Source organism: Schistocerca americana, chromosome 2, assembly GCF_021461395.2.
Source record: "Schistocerca americana isolate TAMUIC-IGC-003095 chromosome 2, iqSchAmer2.1, whole genome shotgun sequence".
NCBI classification, from domain to species: Eukaryota; Metazoa; Arthropoda; class Insecta; order Orthoptera; family Acrididae; genus Schistocerca; species Schistocerca americana.
The window spans coordinates 1,048,662,941-1,048,679,499 of record NC_060120.1 but is presented as its reverse complement, the minus strand read 5'-3'; the positions used below and the strand labels follow the sequence as shown (position 1 = coordinate 1,048,679,499).

The 16,559-nt window shown below is 36.5% G+C and overlaps 1 protein-coding gene across 1 annotated transcript in view; it reads left to right on the top strand.

Moving 5' to 3' along the window:
- LOC124594664 (leucine-rich repeat and calponin homology domain-containing protein) overlaps nucleotides 1–14,612 on the top strand; it is a gene marked incomplete at its 5' end in the record, with an annotated part of 256,146 nt that extends 241,534 nt beyond the window's left edge. The window contains 2 exons of the mRNA XM_047133034.1: nucleotides 5,234–5,358; nucleotides 12,562–14,612. Coding sequence (XP_046988990.1) covers nucleotides 5,234–5,353 — 120 coding nt within the window. The remainder of the gene's footprint in view (nucleotides 1–5,233; nucleotides 5,359–12,561) is intronic.
- Nucleotides 14,613–16,559: the final 1,947 nt, after the last annotated feature.

Below are 16,559 nucleotides of genomic sequence, written 5' to 3'. Positions count from 1 at the left end.
CACATACAAAATCACATGATAAGTAGAGGTAGAAACATGAAGTAAGCATTTAAGCCCACTGCATCAGGCATAATCTTTTGCCAACTCTGTCACTTTCAACATTCACAAAAAGAGCTTATTAGTTATAAATACTGAATTGAGCATATATTCTAGTAAATAGTCAGCGCAAAACATAACTGTATGAGAACATTTTAAAAATCTTTCCAGAAAGCCAAAGCTTTGCCTCTCTCTCTATGTACGCAAAAAGACCTTTTGAATCTGAGACTCTTAGTCCTGGCTTTCTATGTTGGCTTGCTTTATTTTTCTGTGGGTATATTTAAAGTGAACATATTCAGAGATAGATTGAAATGTTTTTCTCTTAATAAAACAGTATTATGTATGTGTTACACGTATTAAATAAAAGTATTTTTATTATATTGATTTATGCTGATCAAGAATAATTCCTTTCATTGTAACATATGTTTTTCTTTAAAAAGTTTTTATGTCTTTAGTCATAGGGAAGCAATATTTTTCTGTTGATAATATAACAAAATATATTCCAGTTTTTAATGTGCAATTTAAAGACAAACCTCTTGTTTGTATACATTATTACATGTGTTTTTAGTTCCACAGTATCTCATTATTGTGATATTCCTGAGAACTGTTGACAAATTGATTGGTTGCAGCACAATTGTGAAAATTTGTAGACGTTTTTCAGTACTAGTCTGTAAAGGTGAATCGTTCCAATTTCAGAATTCTGTGAGAACTGTTTCCAAATTTTAATTATCTATTACAAACTCATTCAATTTTAATGTAACTTATTTCATACTGTACTTGACTACTGAGGAATTTTGCCTTGTCTAGGTGGAGGCACAAATTGTATACTTGAAAACATGGTGCAGTGGTTAAATGTTACACACACAGTAAAAAGATTGTATTTGAATATCTATATTTGCATTTTGAACAACACTATCAGTAAATAGTGGAAGTCTTTTGTGATACTCAGTTTTGTAAAGTTTGTTGTAACACTGTGGAATTCTAACTAAGCATTAAAACAGTATCAAGATTTTAATTTGTTTCACATCTTGGATTTTAAATAACTTTTATGCATATATTTCAATAAAATTTTGACTTTGTATATGAAACTGAGTTGAACCTTTTTTCCTTGTTGCAAAAACATTACGTAATACTGGTGAATTTTTGTGCCACATTTGTTTGGTGGAGCTTCACCAAGTATACAGCTATGCTGAACCTTTAAGTTCGTGAGTTTTTGTAAATAAAAGTGAGCCTCATTTAGCTTTTGAGCACAGAATTAATCTGTTTCTTGTGACTTCTACAAAGCTTTATAATTATTGTAGGCTAATATTATTTAAGAGGACTTCATGTATATGTTTTTTTCTGTATTAAAAGTTGAAAAGGGATGAAGTAGTCTTTAGAATCAAAATAAGATATTAACATGGTTGATATTTTTGATAAAAATAACACTGAAATAGTAATGGGATGAACAGTATGTCGTAAATACAATGTACAATGATTATGTAATGGTTTTACAGTACCTGACTGACAGTTTTTGTTCAACAAAGATAAGTTGATGACTGGGACAGAATGCTAGCATGTTGAGGTTCAAGATTATGTCAACAACAAGAACATTAGAAACAAACTTGTGTTATACAATGATGGAATAGGAAATTGGCCATAACCATGTAGCAGTAACCAGAAAATGCAAACTGTAATTTTGGCTGAAACTGTAATTTTGGCTGCTGAGACTCAAGTGTTACATTAGTACCTTGACCACTGTTCCATCTTGCTCAGTTTATTGGATCATCTGGGAGATATAAGGATAAAGACAGTTTCAGAAAAAGAACTGAGAGTCCTTTTTACCAGAAGTTTTTAAACAGTTTTATTATACGCTGCAGTATAATTTTTTGAAACCCCATAGTTGTCTCCCGTTGCAGCGCATGAGTGCCTAGAAAGGTGCCTAGAACTTTCCTCTGTGGTAGTGCAAAAGCGTAGCACTCTGGGACAACCTCCAGCTCAGTGATACTTCAGATACGTGTGAAAAGAAAGGCCACAGCTCAGAAATTTATTTGAGTTAAGGTGGGTTATTGATACCATATTGACACCAAATTGACACCAAATTTCACCACAAGTTTGGCCAAAGTCATTGTGGACATGTCAAATGATGGCAAGATAGTCACTCCTCCTTTTACCCACATTTCACTCCTTGTTACGAAGCCAATGTGATGGAGGTCATAACCGTGATACCGAGCATTGAAATCACACAGTTTTCGTACGAGTGACTGAGGAGGGCATTTCGGACACCTGCCACTCAAAATCGACATGGAAAGCCCTCAGAAGGTGGCATAAGGGGCATCAATAAAAGCATTCCTTTCCTTAAGGCATCGATTCCCACACATTTTGTGTTCAAAAAAACAGTTCACAGTGCAATGAGAAACAGGAAGACCTTGACAACACTTGTCACTGCTGACACAACCCAGATGATTCAACCCTATTGTAAGAACATCATATGATGGCAATGCAGTTGAACTTTATATGGCCCCCTTTGGAGTGTAGGGCAACCGCAATTTTGCTCTGGTATACAGGATGATACCACTAGAGGCCTTTCAAAACCATTCAACAAAACTTGAATCTGATCCAAAGCAGCAAGGGGTGTTTATGCTTTTTCAGCCCTCCTGTTTCTCACCCTCCATTGGCATGACTCACCCTCCATTGGCATGATCGCAGAGGGGCTCAACATTGACATGGTGGGAATAAATTAGGAAAGGTCCCCTCTAAGACATCCCTGCTCAGCAAGAGCCTCAGTGCCACCCACATACCTTTGTTGAGCATGGTAAAAATGTACCTGTCAGAGACTTCAACATCCATTTGGCTGAGAGTTGGCTAGTGGCTGCTCGAGGGCAGGCAACCTCTTCGACGCCCCATTCAGAAAATGAAGCAGTGGAAACTCCTGGTTAAAACATCAACAGTATAAAGGAAAGAAGAGATTGTTACTCATCATAAAGATGACACGGTGAGTTGCAGACAAGCACAATGCAAAGACTGTTCTGATTTAGCTTTTGGCCAAAGCACACAACTGCCATCTCCAGTGGCTCGGAACATAAAGGAAACTAATTTTTATTGTAATTTTGACTCTTCATTGAATCTACTGTTGTCTGGCAGCTACCTGTTCAAAGTGCAGTGCACAGGCCAAGCTTTTAAGAGTTACTTCTTAATGTATGACTTGACTTGTACAACATCTCTGAAGATTCTCCTTCTTGGTGGGAGATATGGCACATGATGAATGGATGGATGAATGAAAATGATTTGTACCCAGGTTTTCAACTACAGTACAAAGAACTTAGTTACATGAATCCGCATTATAAAGCAAATGTTTAAATACAGGGTGTACATAAAGTCTTGGAACACTTTCAATTATTTTTTGCACAAGGGCCAAACATTGTACAGATATCGTACATCATACATATGTAATTCTGAAGAGAAACCCTGAAAGTTCTTTTTTTGCATGTATACTGCCCTTGGTAATTTGCCAATAGCGTTAGTCGCAAACATGGCGAGTTCAGCCGCAGAGCGAGCTTTCTGTGTGTTGGAGTGCTACAGCTGTTCAACGGATGCTTAGAAGCATGTACGGTAAGAAGCCACCAACAAGGAAGGCCATGTACCTGTGGCACAACAAATTCTTTACGATGGGTTGCTTGTGCCCAGCAGAGGAGCAGACGTCCCAGTGTGAGTGAAGTGAATGTGGAGCCATGTTTACGTTTAGCGCTGACTATTGGCAAATTACCAAACCAGGCTGTGGTGGTATACATGGAAAAAGAACTTTCTGTTTTTCACTTCAAAATGCAATATGTATGACATCTGTACAATGTTTAGTTCTTGTTCAATAAATAATTGAAAGTGTTCCCGGACTTTACGTACACTCTGTAATATTAGTTCACTGGCTTCATATCTATATTATTTTGATAAAGGTCTCCAGTAATTCACATCTCCATATTTTCAGATATCCTCTTCTTTAAGGCGTATCTATCATTTAAGCACTATTGGTTTACTGTTGTAATGACAAAGACAAAGAAGGTACAATGATACCGAATGTAGGCACAGTACTTTTTAGACATTTTCTCTGAAAATATGAGATTGTGCCAAAGCATTTACAAGCAAACTGGTCTTGAAAATGAGACTGCGGTCAACCAAAAATAAAACTGAACTAGGAGCTTCTTCATTTGGGTTACTGGAAATAAAATTATTCATCAGTTGAACAGGAAAGCTGCCCAGGTCAAGGATACTACAACAAATTAAGAGGTATCAGCTATGAAATGTTAGCAATCGATGAGATTTCAAAAACTTTGATATTGGAATTGATGGATGTAGCAGTTAGCATGTCAGAGGTAATGGAAAGACAGACAAAAAGTTAAGTAAAGCTGAGACAAACAAAGGCAGTATAGATAGGAATCAATAGGAAACAAGAAACAGTCATCAAAAGAGAAGACAACATTAGAAGGGGGGAAATATATATATTATAAAAATTTGCTGTTGGTGTGAGGGAATAAAAGTGTGGAAAGATAAAGGATGGTGTTTTTTGTATCTTGTGCTCTGCAGCCTATGTCAGTTGTATGAATGATACAATAATTCCATAAAAACTGCATTTCCTATTATATTTATATTTCTGGTATCATTTTCAAGTATGGTTCACTGTCATGTATTAGAGTTTCACGAAGTACGATGTTATATCTGTGACACTGTAGAGAGAGAGAGAGAGAGAGAGTTAGATAGATATTAAGAAGGAATTAGTCATTATAAGATGGTGACTCTTATCATTATGATACTGCTTTTACTCCTAATTCAATTACAGTATTGCAAATGACAAATTTTATAAATCTGTGACAGGCTATTTTTTTAATCTCTCGTGTTTTTTGCCTTTTATTATTGTTGTTGTCATACTTTCTTTTCCTCCTCCTTCATCATATCCTCCTGTTTTATGTCGGTCTCTCTCCTTTATTATGTAGATGTTACGAGATTTGAGAAATAAATAACATGTAAGAATAATAAAAATAGTTGCAGAGTTTAGCATGTTTCCTGTAAAGCATTAAATTATGTGTACAGTCTGAAGTAATTTTCTGCTTATGTTAATAAAGGAAAAAAGTACATGCACATATATTTGCAGTATTTATCCTGTAGCATGCTACATTATTCTCTCATTCTTAAATTACTGTTTCAAATATGAATGATTAAATTTCAGCCACTTATTTGCTGTGCATCAGATGTGCTTGAGGGCAGAGGTTTGGTGCAAGTTGCTATTACAGTATCAGAACTCCTCAGGTTTCATCAGCCTCGGTCACCAGCACACACAGCACCTTGAATTGTGTATGTATATTTTTTATTATTATCAAGTATGATCGGAGCTGTTGTTATTTTAGAGACAATAAGAATGATCAACAGTAATTCTACTGTCATGTTAATATCAGAAGTAAATAAGTATCTTGACACATTGTACAAAACTACTGTTTCTTGTCATCATGTTCACCTTCTTGGTTTGAATTTTGTAGTTAAGGTTACAGTAGAAGGTCTGGGTTAACATAACTGTGCTCCTGTGGAAAATTATTAACGTTACTTTCTCAGATGATCAGGAGATGGTGTATGGCAGGACCAGTTCATTATCTTATTTTATAGCACTAATCTAGTTTGTTACATTATTACCTTTGAAATTCTGCAGTTAAAAAGTATCAAATAAACAGAGAGGAACATCAGCTACAACCTGCACCCTGACCAGACTAAAGTTTTAAGAACCAAAGGAGATAAAAGAGAGGCAGTATTTGAGAAGGGAATGAGACACGTAATTCAATCTGTACAATGAGCAAGTAGTCAAGGAATTTATGCAAAATTTCAGAAATAAATTAAAAGTTCATTGAGAAGAAAAAAAAATTACAGTTTTTCTGGTTATGTTGTAATTCTGTCAGAGATGGTGAAGGACTTGGAAGGTCAGCTGAGGTTACAAAATAAACATGAACAAAAGTAAAATAAGGGCAATGGAATTTAGGGAGATTAAGAAATAAGCTGTTAAAAGCAGGAGAAGGGTTGTGCTGTTTTGCAGCAAAATAACTGACAATGGCAGGTTTAAGGAGGATAAAAAGGATAGACTTACAATAATAAGGAAAGCCACCTTGGAAAAGAGAAATATATGTTAAACCAAATAAACACTTAATTGTTTGAAGTTCTTTTTTGTGAAGACATTTGTCTGGGGTGCAATCTTACAGGAAAGTGAAAGATGGAGAATAAACAGTACAGATTAGAAGAGAATAAAACAGAAGTTAAGTACATAAAAAGGAAAATTATTCAGTAATTTGTTCACAAAGACGCATATGGATTGGTTAGCAGTTCCCTTCAGTTGATACAGCTAACAGCACAGGTGACACTTAGGTTTCGACTACCTCTAGTCATGCCCTGAGATGAGGAATGTTCTCTCGACTATTCCAGCATTCACTAAGCCTGTGGCATATCCTCGTCCATCCCTATACAACCCCTGCTCCCAACCCCTTGCTTCATGGCTCATAGCCCTACAGTAGATCTGGGTGCAAGACCTGTCCTATAATCCCTCCCATCACTAGCTACTCCAGTCTGGTCACAAGCATCACCTATCCCATCAAAGGCAGGACTACCTGTGGAACCAGTCATGTGATCTACAAACTAAGCTGCAGTCTGCACTCCATTCTTTGTGGGCATGACAACCAGCAAGGTGTCTGGCTGTATGAATGGCCAGCGACAAACAGTTGCCAAGAAACAATTGGACCACCCAGCTGCTGAGCACTCTGCCCAACACAACGTTCTTCGCTTCAGTGACTGCTCCACAGCCTGTGCCATCTGGGTCCTTCCTACCAACAGCAGTATTTCTGAATTGCACAGGTGGGAACTCACCCTGCAATATATCCTATGTGCCCGTAGTCTTCCTTGCCTAACTTTCCTTAGTCATTGTCCCTACCCATGTAGCCCCTTCCCTGTTCCTATTACAGCACACACAGCCATCTATCATATGAACACACTCACAGTCTGTTTACTTCCCACCTTTTCTGATACCTTTCCCCCCGTCCACCCCAACCCCTGCCCCCTGTCTAACTTCTCGACTGCACCAAGCTGCCCTACCCTCTCTCCATCTCATCACTGTATGCTCCTACATGCAGCACTTTACAGTCCCCCACCCCTAGCCTACTATCTCTCCCGCTTCCCACCCCAGCCTCATCCTTACACCCACCACCCAGTCCCCAGTTCTTTTTATCATGTGCTGCTGGTCGCAGTCTGACCTTAGCAGCCAAAGACTCTGTGTGTGTGTGTGTGTGTGTGTGTGTGCGTGTGTGTGTGCGCGCGCGCGCTTTTTTCTTTTTCCGATGGAGGCCTTGTTGGCCAAAAGCTTACTTTCTGACAGTCTTTTTGTTATGCCTATCTGTGTTTCAGCATCTCTGCTGTATGGTGAATAACTATGCTTTTCATAATATTGTCATTATTCCAACCTGGATTTTCCATTGTTTTACAGTTAGTTAGTTAATTAGCTAGGTGTTCTCCATGTCAGGTCAGGGTATGTACGACCCGGGACAACTGGGAGATCTGCGAAAAACCCGGGAATTTTTTCATTCGGGAGAAAACCGGGAAAAACCCGGGAATTGTTTAGAATTCCGGGAATTTTTCATTGTTTTAGTTTTCAGTTAAATTTTTGTGATTTTGACTGGTAAGAACCAATACTCTAACAAAGGATATTACTGTATACCGCTACTGCAGAATAATACTGCGGCTACAAAACATTACAGGAGAAAAAAAAAAAGAAAGAAAATAAAACTTAAGTTCCAAAGGAAATGCGCCGTATACAACAACAAAACAGTGCTCATACAAGCTTCTGCCAACAGCAAAGTGTGTCAAAGGCTTTAGGAAGACTATGCAATGCTTTGTGACAACAAATTGCCTCCGATGAGCATGACATGACAACTGTTTAGATTAGATTCGTTTGAGCAGTTGCGGACAGGCACTTGCGCATGCGCAGTTGAGTCACGTATGAGTAGTACCTTCTCCTGCTTCTGGTTACAGAAGTGTGGCTGGGCATCACTACTTAATATTGCCCCGGTCGGAAATACAGTAAAGCCCGGGCTGATGCACAGAGCAGTGTGAGTTGTGGTGGGGAGGTGTGTCATCTCCAAGTGACCTGTGTTTACGTTTAGTGATTTTGTTGTTTCCTCTTCGTTTATTGTTCTCATGGTAAATGATAAAGAAACGGATTTTTGTGGCCGGGAGCTATCAAATGAATTAAAATACGTTTGCGTAATTACGAAAGGCTAAAATATGTTATTTGTTTTAGATTTTATTTCCACCTTTCTGACAGTCAAACATTAATCGCCTTACAGAACAATGAAGTTATTGTGGCCGGTTTGCTAAAGAGATTTGGCTTTTATTAATCTTTTCTATTGAGGCAGTCAATTTGTTTCAAAAACAAAGTGTTTAATTTCACACTATTGGCTAGTTTCAACTGTTCGCTGCATTTCAAGTGCGCATATGGCATTATGCCATAATAAAGAACCAAACATGAGATAATACAGTACTGGTACTCAAAGAAAATTTGCATATGAATATGCATTTTAAGCCAAATTATGCATTTCAGTATGGTTCACGAAATTCCGACGCTCTAGAAGTATCCTCTGATGTCTTGTTTCTTTTATGACATAATGTAAGATCTTTTAATGTTTTACACGTACAAACATATGGGCTTCCTGCGTCATCGTAGCTGTGCAAGCGCGGTGACGCTTGTTATCTGGCGCTCTCTTGCAACTGCTGAAACAAACCTATTTCTAACAGGTCGCAGGAAAATATTGCAAATGGCAGTTTGAAAATCGTTACATTCAAAGGAGATTACCTTTTACGTAACATGAGCTATGTGCGAGAATGTATGATGAATTTTTTAAATCACAAAGCGTTTGATTCTCATTTAAAAATCAACTCTTTGAGGATGACCATTTAGAAGAATTTCAAGCCCAGAAGATCAGATATTTACGTTGTTATTAAAAATTTTACTGGCATATTTGTGTGATGTATCTTAAAGTGTAACAAGCGCAAAAAAAGATCAACATTATATGTGGAAGCTTAGCTTCTCTTCCAGCTTATTAATCTTCAAGACCAATACTATAGGTGAATGCTATGTATATTAATTTAAACCATTAACTTTTCTTATTTGTGTGTCCTATGCTGTCAGCTGGTGAGATCACGTGACATGAGCTATGACTGGCTTAAAAAAGCACATCGCAATCTCGATTTCAATGCTTCGGAAAGTGGCATGCAGTGTTTCGTGAAATTTGAATTTATGCCTTCATAATACAAAAATATGCAGCGTACATGTTGTTGCACATCAAAGGTCTTTCAAAACGTGTTTTTCCCCCCGAGTTACGTTTTCTAAAGTGCTGGGAAATTCTACTCTGGTATATAAAACCATTAACATTCAAAGGATTGATGAGTTTTACAGTGCCAAATAAGAGTATACTGTCACTTAACACGGAAAAAGTGTATTTTCACCCAGGAGAAACTGTATTTTTAACCGGGAAATCTGGGTAAAATCCGGGAATTTTTTTACCGTGTCCATGTATACACCCTGCAGGTGAATATAAAGAAAACACACACAAAAAAGATTAAAAAGTATTTGTATGGCAGCATGCAGGCCATGTACAGTTTTTCTTTCGGAATAATGACTAATGGATGTTTATGAGTAGCGGAAATATTTGTTTGTGTGTGTGTTTTTAATGACGCTATCACAACAAGGAACTTTTGCCATAATCGGCGAACATCACGTATACATCATAATGTAATTTTAAATGTGAACTGCCATCTGAGGATGAAACTGAACCAGTAATGGGTCTATTTATCCCTGATAAAGGGTTGCTGTTTTTACTTTATTAGCAAGTATTTTTACGCCATCACAACATGTCAATCTCCGACAAAATATCATTTACTTAATTTTTTACCCTTCCATAATATTCTGATGAACAAGTTGATTTCATCTTTTTCTCTGTTCTTGTAAGATAAACTGGGAATCTTTGTTGGTTTAATTTTCTTTAATACTGTCTTTCTGAATCTTGTATTTGGTCTAAAACTAGTGTCCCATTTGATCCCTGTAGCCACAGGGATTTGCGATTGTGTACTGATGAATCCCCTTATGTTTTCTGCTAACATATTTGTTGGCCTTTAAATCATGTAGGCCATGAGATCTATATTCCCAGCATCCTGTAGCAACTACATGAACAGTACTGATATGAGATTTTGCACCCATCTGAAGGAGCCCCATCAGCTCCACGTTAACTCACTTTACCACTGAGTTAACACAGGGCTGGCCGTGGAACCACATACCTCCATCACAACCCACATTTTTGTTCTCAGTAGCTGTTCCTATTTTGTCCAGACCACCCTTAATAGTGTATCTACCATTTTTGGTCACACTGTTTCTGGCTCCCCAGCAATCAAAACCTGGTCTTGTGTGCTAAAATCCTTACACATTTGTCCTAAGGATTCTGTTATGTGGCTAAGGCTAGCCCTTGATTTCACAGAATCTTGACCTGGATCCTGAACCTAATTTCTCCTGTAGCTGCTGGCCTACACCCCTTCCATGTCTGCAGAGCCATCCTTTTCCCATTTTGTTTTTGGCCTGACATGTCTTTAAGTTTCCTAGCGCTGTTCTGCTGTATCCTACAGCTTTCTACATCTATATGAGGCCATACCCTCTTTAATTCTGGTGGCAACTGAAATGTATCACTTAACTGAATTTTGAATTTTCTAACAAACATTTTCACCTGCCCACCCTTTGCATGCCACCTTTTCCCAGCCTCTCTTCTATTTTCCCTCCTCCACCTGCTATAACTCAAATTACATTTTCTGGCTCTTCTTGATGGGCACAAATCTTCACCTCCTGTTCCTCAATTTTCTGGTCTTTCTGACATAATCTATGATTCAGTGGAAGAACCTCATTGAGCACCCCAGTCTCCTCCTCACTGCAATCATTGTAGTGATCAATAACCTACATTTTTAGCAAAATAGTCCCTGTTTGCTTAACCAGCACCAACAGTCACCCTTGTTACTCATATCCAATTGACTCAATAAAAAATATTCTTGAGTCACTCTGTGGCTGAGAATGAAAACCTGTGTATGTCTTTCAAACCACCCTCACAGTCATGCACTTCACACACAAGTAAATGGTCCATTGATTGGATTTCCCCACACTTACATTTAGACTGTCCAGTAAACACTACTTGTTCAGTAGCTCCTTGCACTTACCAATATTTCTTCCGATGCAGACCAAACTTGTCTACAATTTCCTAGGGAGGTTGAATCTGTTGATCTTCCTTTTGGGGTTGTCCACTACATGTTGGTTCCTATGTCCACTTGCAGCCCATGGAAATACAAATAGAAAACTGCAACTCCTTATGAATGGTCGATGCGTCAGGCATGAGGCTAACTATGGTCAACTGAGTTTGGTGAATGAATTTCAGCCCTGTGGTGCTGTATATGAAAGAAGTGTTTAAGTACAATGAGCATTCATGTGGCTGTTGTAATGTATGTTATTGCATAGCTTACTGGATGATCTGATAATGATCTTAGGCTCAGAACTAGTCGATCAAGTAATAAAGGAAATTAATATTGCAACTTTTATGGTTCTTTGCAGTTTACTGCATAATTTGGTTAACCAGAGTAGCTGCTGATGTCATGCTTTCCAGAATTCTGGAAATTAGTAAATTGTACTCTTTGCTTGTAGTTCAGATAAATCCAACTGTGAATGGGATATTGTGATAGAGCAAGGAGTAGGCTTGAAAGTATTATAATCTGACTAAAATAATGTATAATCAACATACCGAAAATAAAAAAAACACAAAATAACAATTAAGCCATGGAAGCAGTAAAGGTCTTGTATTTAAGGCAATTGAAAACAATGATTGGATGGAGTGCAAAGAAATGTGCAAGAGATTAAATGCAGTTTAGAACAATGATTGAGTGGAGTGCAAAAGAAATGGGCAAGAGAGTTAAACTTACACAGAAAGCTTTTGGGAAAGTAAGTATACTTTTCAAAGACAAGCTTTTTGATACATGTGAAATAAAAAATTCATAATAATTGCGGATTTTAATTTTTTATGTAAGGTAAATATACATGAAATTTCAAGTTGAAAACTATTTTAAAAAGTGAGGATTGCTAGCAAGCAAGAAATGGAAAGAAGCATTAATTAATTAGAATGGCTAGGAGAGACAGGACAACAAATAGGTGCCATCTGGAAATCGGTGGGTTTCATTAGCTGAGCTACTGCAATGCAACTGTGACTGCTAGGTGAAATAACAACAGTTAATGATAATAGTGTTATGTGTGCATGTATGTCACATCAAAGTATGTTAAATGTAGTGTTATTCCAGCCACTTATGTGCCTTTATCTAGTGGTGCTGCATATCTGCAACATTAATTGACATATATATTTATCAATTGAACTTTTTAGCTAACTCGATCCTGTAGATTTCAATTCCAGTGTTTTTATTGTTCTATTTTACTTTTCATTTCTTTTGCAGTGGGAGCACAGGTTAGGTGAAGAAAGAGTGTTTTACATACTTCTTCCGAGGATTTATGCTGTGGCAGTACAGGGACCTATCAAGTGAATGTGAGATACCAAGTCACATCTACTACTTATTACAAAGACAATGTGCCAAAGAATTTTTTGTCATGGTACTAGCTGTACAGGATGTGTTATTTATATGTTGTAATTGTGTGATTTTATAAAATAATATATTGCCATAGATAATTTTTAAAATGATGCTATTATTTTAATATGCAAATGCATGCAGTTTCCTAGTTTGGCTTAATAGGGAAATAATGCTACATTTTGAGCTTGAGTTAAATTGTCATTTTGTGATGTAGCTACCATTATTAAATAATGACACTGAGGATTTTACTAAAACGTTCTTCAGCATCAAAACAGTTGATGATATGCTTTTGTATTTGGAGATAATAGACAGTTTCCTACTGAATTGTCTGACACAGGCCATAATGATCAAATGGCCTATGGCACTTCCTGTAATCAGCAGAACAGTCATAATTAATTTGATGATCCTGCTGCACTTCCTGTATGATATGAGGCAAAAATAAAAATATGATATTTTCGTATGAACTTATTAAGGATTTAGGAGTATGCCAGTTTTCATTGAATGCATTATTTTTCATCTTTCTAAAAGTAGTTATGTACTGTAGGTACTCAAGCTTATTGTGGAAGAACTGCTTCCCATTTGCTTCTACAGCAAGGAGATGTTATACATCCATTTCCTGGTCAGTTGCTTTAGTGAAGTCATGATGTTGAAGCTTCATTTTATGGGTGTTACCTTTAGGCTTCCATTTTAAAAATACACTTTGTATTCATGTGTAGTTGCACAGTAATGTGTGCAACACTGAAGTTTGCAGTTTTGTGGGTGAATATTTGGCTTATGATATTATAAACCATGAGTTCATCTAAATCCATAATTATATGCAGTCATGCAGTCATCAATATCAGTATGTTCTTCATCCATGATTTTAGTCACTTAGGTTCAGTTAATATAACTATTTGAATGTGACATATGGAACAAGCACTTAATACTGGATTGTCTGTCATCAGATAACTGGAGTTTAATATTTTGGCTAAAATTGATGCTATGAGAATTAATGATTTTTATGTAATGCTCAAATTCACTATTATTTTACAGTTTGTTATTACATTAAAATAGTATAGGTAGGTAGTTGTCAACAAAAGGTAACAGCTATTCACTATCTTAAACGAAATATTTTATCAAGAAAATTTTTTGCTGAGGAAACTAGAAGTGTATGCTAGCATAGTAGTAATATGATATAATTCGTAAAGGCATGCTCCAGAACTACAAGACTGCAAGCAAAAATAGGCTAGTTTTTTTTACAGCACTTCCAAGAATATTTAATGTATATGGACTTAAAACTGACATCAGTTAATAATACATGTAGTAACCTTCTATGACTGTTTGCTGTAGCAAAAGAAATTATTTTCATATTGTAAGGGAGTGTATTTCATCTCACTGTTTATAATTTCAGTTATCATTATATTTGTCACCATTGTAAGTGAACATTATGGTGTTTGTATAATGCATGTAATGAACACACCATCTTGGAATAATTGATCTCTTTGTATAATGAGGACCCTTGTCCAGATCCATGTTACCTGAACTAACTTCCTTTCCCTCATTTTTTTCATATTATTTGTTACTGTACAGCTCAATTACGTTATTTCAGCATTTGCCAATTGTAATTTTAACAGTGTAGCAAACTTTTAATAAGAGAATGTATCATTTTGCATGTAAATGTATAAAGTATAAGCTATGCTATGGGCTGTGAATTTGGTTGTACATTTCGTGCAAAATAAGGATAACGGAGACACACAAGTGTTCTTGTACATCACTTTTAGCTGGTTAATGTTTGTTGTTACCAGTAAACTTAAGACTGACTTCAGACAGTTGTATTTGGATCGATGAATTTGTCAGATGTCAACTTTTTAAGTTATGACAACAATGTTTAAAATTAGAATTTCCACCAATTTGAATAAAGCAGTTTTACAAAACATTTACCATAAAAGTGCTGTATTTATTTGGTTTGTAATGAGGAACTTATTCTTATTCTCATACAGGTACACAGAACAATAATTTAGTTCCTTTAATTTTTAGTAAATACAATAATAGAAACGCCTGGATACACAGATAATGGAAAGAGTAAAGCCAACTATGTTGAGGTGTTGTGTTGGCTTGAGTGGGTAGAGATGTATATGGCACCCAGTGAAATGAAATGGAGGGAGTGGGGATGATGTGTTGTAAGGATAAATTCTCATCTACAAAATGGACAGAAGCTGGGGGACAGAAGTAAGAATTCAGGAGATGCTGGTTGTGAAACTGCAGTGTATACTGGCTCTGGGTGGTTAAATGTGTTCCAGGCCACATTTGACAGACATTTGATCAGGTGGGCAGTTGGTTGGTGGTCATACCCACATAAGTTTGTGCAAAAGTTACATTTGGTATACGGCATGACTACTACTACTCTTACCCATAATACTGAAATTGTAGCTGTGTGTGTGTGTGTGTGTGTGTGTGTGTGTGTGTGTGTGTGTGAGAGAGAGAGAGAGAGAGAGAGAGAGAGAGAGAGAGATAGAGAGATATTCTATTAGAACTGTGAATCTTTGATTGCGATAACAGATTTTTCTTGTATAGCAATATAGTTGTTCGCAAGCCATAATTTGTACAGATGTGGAATTGAAATAAATTTTTTGAAGATGAATGGAAAGACTGGTAGAAGCTGACCCTTGGAGGGTCAGTTTTGGTTCCAGAGAAAGCAATACTGACCCTGAAACTTACCTAAGATGATACATTCAAGAAAGGTGAACCTATGTTTATAATATTTGTGGTACAATAAGTAATAGATGACTTTTTTTATTTCAATAGTAAAAGTAATGATAAGAGCAGGAGTCAAGATTGACAACAGCAAGCACAGTATTTCGAAAAACAGAAATATGTTAACATAAACAGGGTGCATACAGACTCCTTAGAAACATCTTTTTTGTGAAAAAATTTCCAAGGAGTGCTTGGAATTTCTTATATGAACAAGATACTCTGTAGAAACTCTTCATATTATAACAAAGCATAAACTGCGCAGCTTCAGACACATGTATTATTGCAATGGAAATTTTTTGCAACGTGTTCTGATCAGAAAACAAGTGGCAATATTCTTAGCATGTCATGCAGGTCAAGCACAGCAGTTATTGGTTGAATCCCCTGATGACCACACACTCTTCTACAGCCAGAAAAGAGTGACAGTTCTTTGACAGACTTCCTTCCCTCATCCTTCCTCTCTTGTGAAGTTCCAAAAAAAGGCTATCAGCAATTTTGCCAGATTGTGGGTAATTAACCTGAATTCAGATATTTTGAAAGCTTGGGGGCTTTACATAAGTTAAATATTATGTCACCAAATAGTGTTACATAATTCTAAACTTGCTAGTATTTCAAGGGTATTTTTGTTGGTGTTTAATAAAAGAAATTTCAGTCTGGCAACACTAGTTAGCGGTGTTGTTAATTCTATTGTTTCCTCTGCTATATTTCTGCTGACACACTTAATCCCTTCAAATGTGTTGCTGGTAAAGAAAAATATCTGTTGCTTAATTTTTCCACTGTTAGTACATTTTCCTGTAGTAGTTTTAATAAAAACCATGGAATCTCATTAAAATCATAATTTTTATTCAATGCTTCTTATAAAATGTCTTATTTTAAGCTTAATATAGCTCCATGTCAGACTGCTGTTCCCATTGTAATAATACTAATTAATTTTCTTTTCCATGTTAGCTCAGTTTAAAAAATCCTGGAATCTTATTTATTTTATTTTTTGACCCCACCCCTTGAATATTTTTATATAAATAAATTGTAATGTCATATGTTTCTGATGATAACCTGTGGAAAAATAGAGCAGTTATTTCCATCCATGGTACAAATTACGAATTTTAAAAAATGGATGCATTCATGCTAATGTTTGA